The sequence below is a fragment of the Delphinapterus leucas genome, chromosome 2 (assembly GCF_059928025.1).
Source record: "Delphinapterus leucas isolate spDelLeu-1000000601 "Yukka" chromosome 2, BTC_Dleu_Yukka2, whole genome shotgun sequence".
NCBI classification, from domain to species: domain Eukaryota; kingdom Metazoa; phylum Chordata; class Mammalia; order Artiodactyla; family Monodontidae; genus Delphinapterus; species Delphinapterus leucas.
The window spans coordinates 52,699,274-52,713,657 of NC_143130.1; the positions used below are offsets into that span (position 1 = coordinate 52,699,274).

Consider the following 14,384-nt stretch of genomic DNA (forward strand, 5'->3'; position numbering starts at 1 on the left):
CCAAGGTCACTGAACCCCAGAAGCCAATGCTGCTGTTTCAAAGAATACAGCATCACGCTAGACCTCTAAACCTAGGCTCTGTTCCTAAGGGATGGATGTGGAGAGGGGAGGAGAGGAGAAGAGAGAAAACAAGCCACTTCTTCGGGGAGGGCTCTGGGAATATTGTGAAAGTTCCAGCGCTGGAGTGTGTGGCACCAGCCAACTGGAAGAGTAGGTAAAATGGACCACATGGAGAATTCAGACTATTTCAGATGATGGAATTATCTTCTCAAGCATCTGTTCACCCCTCACACAGCGCCAGGCTCATCAAATGCTACCTCAAGGTCTGCAATTCTATCCCCGCACATCCTTCTTTTGGTATCTGTCACTGTGTAGACTTCCAAATACCATGCATGTCTTTGACCAGGCGCTAACCAGGTGGACTGCTGGATTGACTGAATCCTGAATTTAAAAACTCAGACTCCAGACCAGAGTAGCACAGATGTGGGCACCAGGAGAAACCAGGGCAGTGGGAATTGCCCACCTGACCCAAAAGTAGCACCACTAAGCAAGGCAGGACTGCTTTTTCTCACAGAAGCAGTCAGGAATAGTGCTATGCCAGATTTGATCCCATTATCTGAACATGAAATAATCTTAAAAATTTGGTTTCAAATTTGGTTTCAAAATGTAAATAATAAGGGATATTTATGTCACCAAATGAAAATACTGAATTTTCTTGGCCAAGCAAGTATAGTGCCCTTGTGCTCATACATTTTACAAAACTCACTTTTAAAATCTAAAATCCTCGCCTAGAATGGCCTTCTAAGAATTCTGTCTTGTCGATGGTCTGAGCATAAACTCACCACATGGCCCAGTCTCTGTGCCAAACAGGGGCCACTGTGTGCTTTCAAAGTGTGTTGCTGCTTTAAAAGTGCATCTGTTATTTTACCGCTGAGGAGTGACAGGGGTGATGCCTCAGCCTGGGATGCTGTCACGGCAACTCCTGCCCTGGAGCAGGCTGGAGCAGAAGGCCCCCAGGTTTCTGTCACCCCTTAGGATTCTAAGCCCTGAGTCGGAGCCCCAATCAGCATCCCTGACGAGTCAGGAGGCAGAACGGTCAATTCAATGTTTTGTAAAATGCTTTGGACATAAACCAAGTTGAGAGCACGGGCTCCTTGCTGTCTCCCTCAAAAGAGGGCCTCAGACCATCTCCCTGCCCATCAGATGAGGTAGGGACTCCAGGTGTGGCAGCTCCCCAGCCTGAGCTCCTAGATTAAGTGCTGGCAAAAGTGTGACTCTTCTGAAAGGTGGCCGACAGAAATCAGAAAACCAGAGAGCCAGGATGACGACCCAGGTTTCCCCAGTCCCAGCACCACCTGCTTTCTGTTTTCCCAGCGACTCCCTCCACAAGCCTTACTTTTGGCCTGGACATAGAAGAACACAGGATCAGTCCATGACCCGTTCCCAGAGAGAGAGGTGGCCTGGATCCGGGCCGTGTAGTTCCCCGGGTTGAGCCGGTTTAGCTTGGCCCCTCCATACTTCCTGTACTCCTGTCTGGACACACATTCCCGCTGATCCTGGAGGAAATAAAACATATGTGTCAATTTCCCACAAACACACTGCCTCGCCTCTCGCCTCCCACCTAACACTGACCCCAATTTGCAATAAAAGGGAAAACACCCAGGCTTACATTATGGCAGTCCTCCAGTAACTCTAAGCACGCCCGACCTTTAACCAAACCTTCTTTCTTTAACCAAAAAGAGTTCCAGAAAGATTAAGTTATTAAGCCCAATCTCTAGGCTGAAAGATCGTTTTCTGCAAAGAAACAGTTTCTTGAGGGTGAGGATAAGCCAGCTCCTCGCACACTGTGAGAATTCCCCAAAGGGCATAGAGTTGGTAAAAAGACCTGAATCCTCACTGACTTACCTCCTTATTTTACTGTTCAAAGTCTTCAGCTAACCAGGAGGTGCCCTGTGTTGAAGTGTAACACACGCTACACCTGCAACAGAAACGCACCCACACACGGCCGGTGCCCCAGTCTTACCTCGACTTGTGATCCATATTTTATTTCATACATTAAAATCAATCCATTGGGATTCTCAGGTTCTGGCCATTTTAAAAAGATGGAGTTCTCAGGCCTTGGCTCCCAGGTCACTGGCCCAGGAATGTCATCTGCTCCTTCTGCACAACAATTGAAATAGGCGATAAAGTTAGATTCGAGTCCTCAGGGAGGGAGAAAAACACTGGACTAGCCTAAGAACACCCTCCCCAACCCCTCGTGCAGGACTGCGGACAGCGGCCACAGCAACTCCTCCTGACCTGGCCTCGCACACACAGCAGGGGTTTTGGAACTGGAGCAACCTAACGACCTGTAAGTCTCAAGATGCCACCATACCCTCCCTTCCCTTCAGTCTCCCAACAAAAAAGCCTACTCTCAAGTGCAGGAGGAAAATCTTGGCAAATTGAGTCACTTAGGTCTGCTGCTCGGCTTCTATGCGATGCCATCAAACACAAGCATCATCGAAAAGGTGCTGAGTGAGCAGAAGCAGCGGCATCCAGCCTCCAAGCCGGGACCCAGATCCTTCATGCTCTGCATCTGCATGTGGCAGATGCAATTTCTGCGCAGGTGTAAAGGATGGTCCCCGAGTCCGCCTGGGAGGGAGCCGCCAGGAAGCTGGTGCTGAGCGCAAGCTCGCTGCCTTCATCAGCGATCCCTGCAGCTGCCGGGTGAGGCTGGGGTGCCTGCTCTCCTGCTTTTGCTTCTTAAAGCAGTAAGCCAAGTGGTGAGCAATGTCACTGCAAGTTCCAGCTGGGAAACACTGAGAAATCAGCTGGGCTTTCTCTCCTGGGAGGGTGAGGAGACTAAGGCCGGGTAGGCTGGCAGCAGCACGTCGGTGCCAGAACTGCGCCCAGGAGGCCCCGCCCCCAGACTGCAGACACTGTGCTCTGCGCTACCTGCCAGCTCTGCAAGGAGGTGAACCGGGCAGTTCACCCATCCTGAAAGATGGATGTATGGCTGTCTAAGCCACAGGCAGCTTCTAACTTACAAGGGGAAGGTGAAGACCAAACAAGCAGGACCAAAGGCTGCTTGGGAGTGGACCTTGAGGAGCAAAACTCAGTCTGAATCAAGGCAGCTAAATGGGGATTTCACTGAAACTTAAGAACTCAGGAGGGACCTGGCAACAAAGGGCCATGGGAATGCACAATGCAAACCAAGGAGAAGGAAAAGAGCGGACCCTGCATCGAGCTCCCTGCTCTCGAGTACTTTGTATGGAGAGACTGGGGTGGGAGTGGGGTCACGATGTGTGAACTCCATTCCCTGGGCTGCTGGGCTACCAAGCTGCCTGCAAATGACCACCCGTTCTTTAATAAGCAGGACTGAGACTAAGGGTCATCGCCCTGGGTGTCGGCCTCCGTGTCTACAAATCACAGTCTCCGCTAGGCTGTGATTTGGGCGTGGGGTGAGCTGGATGACACCGTACCTGCAGGCATGGTTCTTGCAAAGACAAAGTTGGAGGCGCTGCAGCCAAGCTTCTCAGCTTCGTGGTTACAGCTGTGGATATCGATTCGGTACAGAGTAAAAGGCCGGAGGTTGGAGATGACAGTTCTCTCCTTGTTATCCACTCTGCTCTCGAAGAAAGGGTACTCGGTCTCGAGCTCCTCTGGGTCTGTGATGTTGTAGGTGTCCACCACCGTGGTGTTCCTGTTCCGGCTGGACATGGTGGTGTTGGCGACCTGCATGACCTCCCTCCGCTTCCGTTCAGGTCTGCAAGGAAGAGAGAGAGAAATGTGGCTTGTGAGTGAGGGCTTCCACCTCTTTTGTCTTTTCTGTGACTCGAGTCAGAGAAAGAAAAGAAAAATCTTCACCTTGGAATAAAAGGAGCTACTCAACCCCCTTGCGTAAGAACCAACAAATAATAACACAGGGATTTCCTTCCTCATTATTTATTTTGCTTTCTCTACGCAGCAAACCTCAGCCTCAACGTGCAACCTGCCCCCTGGCTCCCCGAGTGGTTACTCAGTGGTGCCTAGAGGCAAACTAACACCTCAGCCCCCCCCAGTGGGGAGGCTCAGTAGCACCTGGGCTGTTTCCTCAGAGCTGTTACAGTGGACAGGGCCTGGGGAAGGGAGGCCACCTGGGACGCTGTCGGGAAGGCAGGGGGCCAGCAGAATGGCACGTCCCGATTCTCTGTAAACAGCCGCACTTCCACACCGTGTGACCAGCCGCTAATATCATGGCCAGCTTTTCCCACACCCACCGATGGGACAAATTACTCCTGTCAGAAAACCTTGTTTACTCTTCAACATCTGTTGATATTTCAGTCACTTAAACCAAACTTTGTGACTTAAACTATAAAGGCAGGGATCAATGAAAGGCACTCGGCACCAGATACTGACTCCAGAAAGGAACTCATGACCTCAGGCTGCCATCCTACTTCAAGACACATGGACGTGGACGGCGAATAGCGTCATACTCAACCTGACTTGACTGGTTTTAAGCTCTAAATAAACTGTTCTTAGAATGAATTGAAAGAAATAAAAATCGTCTTTGGAGAATTTAGTTGTAAAACAGAAAAGCTTCCTTTATGATTTATTCAGCCGTTCTGTTACCCAGACACTCCTTTTACCCAAATTCTGTGGGAAATTGTGTGGACATCAGGTGTACGCCTCAGTAGGAGGCATGAAAAATCCCAAACGTGAGGTTCTTATCAACTGTGGCCCCTCACCATGGGCAAACTAGGATATTATGTCTGTCCTGTGAAAAGAAAGGACAGCAAGTGCGACTAGACTTCAGACAGCGGCCATCAAGACCGCAGGGTGGACACATGCATTCATCAGGGGAATGTGGTGTAGAGGAAACTTATTTTGAACTCAACAATGCAAGCACAAGACATTCGTGAAATCTGTGTCACCCACAGCTCTGCCTTCCTATCACCTGATCCTGTGTTCTTGGACTGATGAGGAAAACAGGCACTGTCTTGTAACTACCAACAGAAAGCTAGGGGCTCTTCAGTGAAACCTTTCCAAAGCCTGAACTCATAGCCTGAACCTCGGACAGGTCTTTGGGAAAAGACGGCAACGTAGCCGGCAGCCTCTGCTGGAGAATAAACAGATGGCTCCTGCTGGCCTGTCTGGGATGCTCTAAATCCATCCTCTTCTGTGTCCAAAGGAAGTAACACCGGCCAAGCCCCTGCTGGCACGGGGGGCGATGGACTGTGTTGAGAAGCAATGCCATGAAGGGAAAGAGCCCCGGTGTGTGGGGAAGAAGGGCCAAGCCCCAAATCCATAGTTAGTGAATCAGGGTGGTGGAGAAGCCACTGAACCTAGGTTCTAGTTTTAAAACATCTTTGAGCTCTTTTCCATCCTCAAACTTTCTGATTCTCGAGACCACGCGTGATATACAGGATATCTGGACCAACACATGAACTGCAGCCATATCAATCACCCGTGAACAGGAGATGTCACCGGCGGGGCAGGTCGGGAGGTTCCATGGTTTTAACGGCAGGAGAGGAGGGGGCAGAAAGCTGCTAAGTGACCGATAGCTTCATTCTGAAAAGGAAATAGTGCCTCCACTTCCAAAAGGTCTTGATTTCCTGTTTTAATGATTTTTCAAAGTAAGATATCTATCTTTGACTAGTATACAAATATCAGGAAGGTCACGTGACAGAAAATAAAAGTCTCTTTCAAAACCATTTGTTGCTACAACCTAAGAGAGCTTTTAAGGGCAAAGCAACTGCAGGATAAACAGAAGCTCGGGACTGCTGGTGCCCCTCTGGGTCGGGAGCTGGAAGAAGAGTGATCCCCAGGACAACGCACTGGCAGTGGGCTGGCAGCTGGGGCGCCATGGGGGTCAGGAAATGGGCTCGTAGGTATAATGCTGGCCTGAATCTTGCTCCTTTGCCCAGATTTCAGGCATGAGGTTGTTTCTAAACTCTGTGCTACAATTTTTCAGGAAGATAAAGGAGCCATCAGTCACCACTCTGTTTCCATCTCCTTCCCCAGACATCACAAGGCTGCCCTGCTAAATGTCCCTCCACTTTTCTTTTCTTTTCTTTTTTTTTCTTGTGGTAAAACAAACTTTTAAAGTTAAAAAAAAAAAACTAACAAAATTTTGTCATTTTAACCACTTTTAGGTGCACATTTCAGTGTCATTAATTACATTCATAATTCTGTGTAACCATCACCACTATTTCCAAAATCTTTCATTACCCCAAACAGAAGTTCTACACGCATTAAGGAATATCACCCTATTTCCCCTCCCCACAGCCCCTTGTAACCTCTACTCTACTTTCTTTTGCCATGAATTTATCTGTTCAAGATATTTCATACACATATGGAATCATACAATATCTCCTTCTGCGTCTGGCTGCTTTCACCCAGCATAATGTTCTCAAGGTTCATGCATGTGGTAGCCCATGCTTCAGAATCTCATTCCTTTACAGGGTTGAATAATATTCCATTGGAGGGCAAGACCACATTGGTTCATCCATTCATGTCCTGGTGGACACATGGGATGTTCTCAGCTTTTGGCTATTTGAATAATTCTGCTCTAAACATTTATCTTCCTCCGCTTTTGTCCCCACTAGGCAGAAGCAGAGGCTGGAGCAGCGGAGCAGACAGATGCCCTGGCGTCAGTCGGGCTGCTTGGCTTGGAAAGGCTGTCTTTTGCACGGCTTCACAAACTGCTTGTCAAGGGTGCCAGTGGCTCTCGGTTATGCTTTGAAGTTGGGCCCCTTTCAAAACTGACTCTGAGTCTCTCCCTCTCCCTTCGCTCCGCCTTGGCCAGGCTGGGAGGCCGCAGGGAGGTGGGAAGGGCAACCGAGGGCCCAAACCCGGCTCCTCTGCTTGCTGGTGTGTGCTTGGCCAGGTGATTGCCGCTCTCTGCGCCCACGTGCCCCCCACAGGGGCTGGGTGGCCACAGGGCAGCTGCACCTGTCACCTGTCACGCTGACAGCCCCCCACAGCTCAGGCCGTGAGCTCCGGCCCGTTCCACGAGGGCTGAGTGGCTTGGGTAGTAACCCCGTTCGCCAAGCTGGCCGCCTACACTGTTGTCCCTCCTCGACGGCCGCTGGGTCTCACCTTTGAGGCTGTTGACCTACACACCACAGGGTGGAGAGAAAGCACCAGGACCTGTCCAAGGACCTCTCAGAGGACACGGTACCTGGGCACGAAGATGGCGTTGTGCAGGAAATTCTCGAAGACCTTGCGGTACTCGGCCTCCTCCTTCTCGGCCTGCTTCTCGGCTTCGGTTTTGGGGCAAGCGCAGCACGGCCCTTTCTCCCCACCACACACTTCGGTCTTGGGATTCTCCGTCACCTCCTCAACGTCGATGGTGCCATCGGCGTACTTCCTGATGGGGATTTTGTCTGCTTGGAAAAGAGTAGCCCAACGAGAGCCAAGTTACACAGGCTGGTGAGGAAAGGAAGAGCCATCAGCACCTGGGCTCACGACCACAGATGCTTTCCGACAGACAGCTGATGCTGGCCCCGGTGGATGTGGCCTCGGGGTTTGGGAGTCACAGCCACAGGTGTCTCCTGCCCCTCCCACCCTCACCTTTGGAGCAGTAATTGTGCCGGTAAAGGTAGCTGTCCTGGGGCTGGCGCTGCCACCTTACGATGTAGTAGCTCAGGTTGCCGTTGGGCAGGGAAGGAGGGTTCCACTTCACGATCAGCTGAGAAGAGGAGTTTGATGCTGAGAGTACATCCAGGGGGATGGAAGGAACTGGAAAGGGGGACAAAGGACATTTCAGAAAATGGAACGAACCCAAGATCCTGGCTGTCAGATACCCAGAGCAAACCCACAGGAAGCCAAAAGTCTGATCTCCACAGGAAAATGGCGGTGAACGCTGAAACACAAAATGAAAACCGAACCTTGTTTTGAAATTTTATTACTTTCCCTTTATAATATCTGTTCTCTGTGATAACAAACATTACTGAGCTGCAGGTGGAAAAGGGTGGTGGGAGCACAGCCAGGGTTGGAATGGATGACTTAAAACCCACAGTTAATGCAAACACTGGACTTTCCTCATTTACTACAGCTGCCATCCTCCAAAACATTTAATGCCAGCAGTTTTAGCAAATGGTAAAACTGACTGACTTGCATTTCATCTGAGATTTTGAATCTCTGATAAAAATGGCAAAAAGCCAAAATGAAAGGGGGAAGTAAAAAGGGTTCTGGGGAGAGAGAGTGTGTGTGTGGGGAGGGAGGGAGAAGGGGAGAGAGAGAGAGAGAGAGAAAGAGAGAGAGAGAGTATGGGGGCCTTGGAGGAAAAAGTGGTGCAAAGGGCCAGTAAATCTACTGATTGTATAATCATGATTCAATGGAACTATGGAGTCATAACCATGAGAAGCAGTCTAAAAACACCTCGAACACACATAAAGCCCCAATTTCAAGTAACGGACTCTGTTACCAGCAAAAGAACATTGATTTACAGGCAAAGCATAAGAATATGGTCAATATTTACTTACTATTGCCCCTAAACCGAAACCTGGAGCTGAACTGTGTATAAAGGGCAAATGCATCCAGGGACCACTGAAATCTTAATCTCTTTGGGTTCAGAAAAAAGCATCAATTTTGGTAGATTTTCCAAAGTGCAAAAGACACCTTCGTTGTATGTCACTTAAGCATAATGGCCATGTAAGCTGCTTTTAAAATTTAAAAGCTTAAGGTACAAAATCTTATTCACAAGGGTCTGAACACTTGTAAGGAAGGACACTTTAGGAAAAAGTTATGACTAATACTAACTTTTTCTCGGAAAACTTTACTGAATGCTAGGCCACTTTAGTGCTTCCTAGAATAAGTACTTCAGAAACACACAGCTCCCCCCTAGATGTTTCAATAACAGTTGTCACAAAAAAGCCTAGGGCATGGACCAAGTCAGTCTCTGTCCCTACCACTTGTGAGGACAGACACCAAAATAGAGCAAACTGACTCAATTTGTACAGTGCTTTGTTTTCCATCTTTGGGGAAAGGAAACAAGTTTCTTAAGAATTGGTCTTAACAAAGAAAGACTTTTATTTTCCCCAAATTAGCTACAGTGAATTACTTGCAAATTTTTAGGCTGAACAACTTGTTGTGTTGCCTTTGAGCCTCTGCTACAACATCCCAGGCCTAGAGTCAGAAGCCCGTGTCACATTTATTGATATAAACATTGTGCCATCAGTGACATGATAGTAGCCACTTAGAGGATCACAGAGATGGAACAGGGGAGGGGAGGGGAAAGGAGGAGGGGGCAGGAGAACATGAGCAAAAGGATTTCCCCACCAACATTTTTTCCTCACCCTCTTTGCCATTTAAATTCATTTCGTGCCAGTTTATGCGTATTTTAAAGCAGCCTATGTATTGTAACAATGGCCATCATCAAAGAATGTTTATCAGTGCCTTTTAAAATGATGTGCATTTCCCTACTTCTAACCTGGTTTTTATATACTTGGAAAATATACACAAATGTTTGCTCTCCTTAGTTCCAGATTCTGGAGCTGAGAAATGAGTTGGTTTAGAAAACGGAGATCAGGGGAGAAGGAGGCACATTTTCATCAGTGAACACTTGGAATGTCCACAACACGGTTCATCTCATGTTTTTCAACTTCTGTCTGCTTTCTTGGAACCCTAGCCACTACAGGACGAAGGTGAGAAACCAGGGAGCCACCTGAGGTAACTGGAACAACAACCAGCGTTTCAGTTCCCAGAGGTCCAACTGTCCAAATAAACAAGAAGGGCAGCCTTAGAGGACCGTATCCAGTCTGGGCCTCCCAATGAAGCCAACCCAGCACCCTGGAGGACCTGAGCTCACTGGTCCAGGACAGTCAGAATGATAATGGAAGATGGTACCAAGTCCAGAAGATGGCCTGGAAGAGGCTAGGGTATTGGGAGTGGGAAAGAAATATGATACAGTATTATATATTGACAAGACAGACAAATAAAAGACAGACTGGCCCAGGACAGGGAGAGACAACAGGCACAGCTCAGTGTCAGCCCTCTGACTACATCTTGTCATGAGTGAGGACCCTGAGCTGACGAGGCGTGGGATGGCAGGGATGGTGCGTGAATACCTGAAGCATTGGTGCGAATGTACAAGATCTCGCTCTTGGCTCCACGGATGTGGTCATTCTCCACCATGGTGAGGGTCACAGCCTTGACGTAAACGGCATACTGTGTCCAGGGCTTCAGTCCATGCAGTAAAATGCCGGGCTCCACGTCCTTGTTGGGTGGGAGGTCCACATCTACCATGTTCCAGCTGTTGGAGCCACAGGCATCCTGCCCGTCATACTCTGTGACGTTTTTAAAGGGTCTGAAACACAATCGATGAAGCTCAGAGAATGTTTTAGGCCGCTGACATCAAAGCTCTCAGAAACCTCCCCCCAGGACCTCCCACATCATACTTTCTATAATGGGAATTCTAGATAAAAACGAATCGTCAATTAGATCTTTGTAGAAGAATAAAATTAAGCCACCGGACTCCAGGTTTCACAGTTCTGTACACACTATAGAATCGAACCCTCTGCCTCAGGAAGAGGAAGTTCCATAATTACTGGGATTGGAAATGCTGCTCCTTAAGAATATACGCAAATGCTCTTTCCCTCTCTTCCCCATTTTTTCACCATTAAGAAAAAACAAGCATAGTCATTTAATGCAAACATTATTATTGATAAAGAATAACTTCTGGAGAAAAATGCCTTTGCTACAGAAAAACAACTTCTCAAATACAGCTTCTAAAATCTAATATGCTCACAAACAATTCTGATTGCTTAAGTATCTGATAACATTCAAATATTTAGTTTCCAGATTATCTCAGACACTAACGTCACTGTCAGAGCACTGGTAGACTGTTAAAGAGGAGGATGATTCTGCACAGATGCGGAGTTGGGCAGGGATTCCACGCCTCTCAGATGAAAGGGCCAGACAGACACTGGCTTCTGAAACAGACATTCACACACCCCTCCCTGTCGCTGTGATGGAAGATGAGTGACTCCCACGTGCAGGGACAGTGAATGCCTGATAATCCCGCATCCTGCTTTTCTCATGGCAAGGGCACTCCCAGGGCCCCGGCTCCAGCAGGGGCAAAGGGTACCAGATGCTGCCACTGGTGGCTCTGGTTCCAGCTCCAGGGAAGCCAAGCACCTGGGAAAGGGACCTATGGCATCAAGGTGGGACCTGGGTGAGGAGGGTGACTAAGAGGCCTGGGGGAACCACCTGGATACAGGAGGCACAGGAAGGAAGGGGGAGACCAAGAAGAGCTGCCGTCTGGAGGGATGTCCTGGCTGCCCAGGCAGGCAAACGTCCTCTGAAGGCACAAGAAAAACCCCCAGTAGACTTTGGGAGGAATTCTGAAAGGTTTGAGACATGAAGGTCAGTCTTTCTCCATTCTCCGTCCCTTGTTTGGAGGGCTTATGACCTAGAGCAGAAGGCCACACCTTGGGAGGGGCCACAGATAGAGTGACCAGAATAGATGATGGACCCATCTGGAGGTCGCCTCAAGGGGAGCCGAGCATCCTGAGGGGTGTTCCCAGACTATGGATTAGGGGGACCAAGGCTGCAATGATATTGCAACCAGACCCTCCAACCCGTTCATGAATGTTTGGACTGACCTAATTCTCCACAAAACAAGTTTTCCCCTTTGGACTTATTTTAGTCAAGCACCTCTAATCACCCACTGAAGAATGAAAGGCCTCAAGCTAACACTTTTTTGTTTGTAGCTGTCACTGGCGGTGATGGATGTCACGTGACAGACAGGAGGGTGGCGAGGATGAAGCCCTGCCAACACGTCACCAAGCACAGACACTCACGCTTCCTTGTAGTAGACGGTGAAGCTGATGAGGTCCCTGTAGTCAGGGGGCCGGTACCGGTGCCAGGTGATGATGATGCGGTTCTTCCACGTGGTGGTGGAGGTGAAGTGCAGGATGTCACTTTCACCTGGGGCAGAGGCACATCCGTGAGTGACACCCATCTATGTCCTTTCCCTCCACGTGTCTGAGAGGTCACCTGCCCTGTACTATGGCCCTCTCCCCCAAAGCTGTCTGTACTTGCAAAGCCCCTTTTTGGACTTCTCAGTGGCTTTATTGTTTCTACTAAGGACCCAAACATTGCGCTACGTGGCCTCCAAGGGGCTCGGTCCTTTGTTTTAGTACACTTGGTGGCCCTGGACGTGAACCTGTGAGTGATTCCTAACCTGAAGAGAAGGACCTCTGGATGGAGCAAGGTGGCCTTGTCTCTGCTCTTCCCTAAGATGCGGGCCACCCAAGGGGCTGGGGAAGGTGAGAGTGGACCTTGATGCTGGGTGGACTCTTCTTAGACATGACGACACCTGTCTCGCAGTTGTGGATATCTGCCCGCTTGTGTCAAATTACCAAAGACAGGTTACAGAGCAGCTGTGCCACAGAGGGGAACTTTTCTTAGTCCGCACGCGGTATCGACACCTTCCTGTGCAAGGACACAAGAACGCCTTGGCGGCTCCAGCTAGCGCTGACGCGCAGCGGGGAATGGATTGAGCGCTGATCGGACCCATTTCACTTGGAACAGCCTTCTGCGCTCTGTGGGAAGGAAGCCTCTGCTGGTGAGGCATGATGGGGATGCTGCCCCGAGCCCCCTCGTGCTCCCGGACCTGATTCAAACTGTGATGAGAACCCGGGAAGAACGGATGATTGCCTCCCTCGTGGAGACACGAAGCTCTCCTACGAATTGTCCTTGCCCCCGTGTCTGCCCGACTCCCACTGCACCCTCAGCAGGTGAAGCAGAGGCTAAAGGCAGTTAAAAACTGAGAAGTCTCTGGGGCAAAACGTGATGGATTGAGATGGGAAAAACGTTGCAGTTCCTGCTAAAGTGTTCTTTAGAGAGGAGACATGATTTCATTTTCAAGGGAAAATAAATGGCTACTGCATTCATGACCTGACAGGTCAGACTGGCCCACTCTAAGGAAAACACTTTGACAGCACTCTGCTGCATCCGCTTCTGCTATGGTCTGGGCGGGGAATGTGGTGAGGGCTGTGGCGCGGCACGTGAGGGAGAAGGCCCTTCAGCTCTGCGTCTGGTTTCTCGACTCTAAAACTCTTCCTGAGCAACTCGAGTGTCTACCAGGTAAATCCAGAGCCAGCAAAACGAAGTCCAATGCTGCCGGTTTCGCAGATTCTCTTGCGCCGTGAGCGCACATGCAAATCACCCTGGATCACGTAGATTATTCTTTTCTAATACCTGTCCCTTATCAAAAGCTGATGGTGGAGAGACTATTTTTATAACTTGATCCAGCCACACAGAACCACACCATTTTTAAAAGCAGTTTTACATACAGGGTTAGGTGAGAAACTCACCGCTCAGAGGCAAAACCTTAAAGCAGAACTCGCATAACCAGTGTAAGATTATAATTATATTGTTCTAAATTTAAAAAGCAGTTATCAATCCAGGGAGGCAGGCTCCCTCCACCTTTCATGTTGTGGTAGGAACCAGGTGGAGGCCAGGTCAGGGACGGGGGCCCCCTGGCCTCCCCTCCACTCCAGAGATGGAGGGCCGGGTTTGCTCCCTCCCGGGGCTGGACAGGACCAGCTCTCCCCTAGAAAATAATCCAACGGTGTGCCTGAGCATAAAAGACACTTAACTCTGTGTATTCTGTAAGCACCTCTTTAAAATCTGAGTGAGAACACATTTACAAATGTTTAGCACACACAAATAGATGCTACGGAAAATTTACAAATGTGAATCTGCCCCACTACTGCCTTTGAAGATATCCACGTGTGAGCAAAGTGCTCGTTAAGGAGGCCCCACATGAAACAAGGAGGGGGCCACGAATGGAAGCTGCTGTGTAGATAGGAGGAGGGTCCACTCACAGGAGGCTCTCTCTCCGTTGTTCCTGGTGTTTATGTCCCCTTTGCTCTGGCGCCCTTTAGTCCCCGTCACTTCCTCCATGCGGTAAATCTCAGAGACACACAATTTGGGATTGAAAGCAAAGTACATTTTCCCGGCTTTGATGGTCAGGTTGCGGTGGTCCCAGTCCCACAGCTGCTGCAAGTTCTGGTTGTCGAGGACGTAGAAGGAGTAATTCCTAGAAGCACAGAAATCAGCATCAGCACCCTTGCCCTTTGCCACCAGACACCCCATGCTGTGCCTCTTCGCCACAAGGCTCCAGAAGACACTGCCTTTGCGGGTAAGAGATGTAGTTATTAATGGTATCTAAGAAAGAACAGTCACTGTTAACAATAACAACAATATGATTCAAGGACAATATCAAATAGATAAAACACTAATTAATTTGATGACCCCTACTACCCACAATAATGCTTCTCACACTGGAGGATGCTACTCAAATCATTCCCTAGAAATGCCTCTGGTTATTTCTCTGAAGCAGAGTATGTACAATGAGCTTGAAATCAGTCCATGGGAGAACGGATATGCTCTGCTACTCAACCGGAACAGCT

The 14,384-nt window shown here is 49.2% G+C and overlaps 1 protein-coding gene across 4 annotated transcripts in view; it reads right to left on the bottom strand.

The window, feature by feature from the left end:
- IGF1R (insulin like growth factor 1 receptor) overlaps positions 1–14,384 on the bottom strand; it is a 310,074-nt gene that overhangs the window by 37,068 nt on the left and 258,622 nt on the right. For 3 of the 4 annotated variants that reach the window (XR_016392019.1, XM_089906878.1, XM_089906879.1), the window contains 8 exons: positions 13,797–14,011; positions 11,766–11,892; positions 10,032–10,270; positions 7,534–7,701; positions 7,142–7,349; positions 3,462–3,745; positions 2,024–2,160; positions 1,397–1,556 (listed from right to left, as the gene is read on the bottom strand). Coding sequence is in view for 3 of the 4 variants with exons in the window: in XM_089906878.1 (XP_089763004.1) it covers positions 1,397–1,556; positions 2,024–2,160; positions 3,462–3,745; positions 7,142–7,349; positions 7,534–7,701; positions 10,032–10,270; positions 11,766–11,892; positions 13,797–14,011 (1,538 nt within the window). In the remaining variant the exon portion in view is untranslated. The remainder of the gene's footprint in view (positions 1–1,396; positions 1,557–2,023; positions 2,161–3,461; positions 3,746–7,141; positions 7,350–7,533; positions 7,702–10,031; positions 10,271–11,765; positions 11,893–13,796; positions 14,012–14,384) is intronic. The other variant, XM_022598914.2, reaches the window with a different exon arrangement.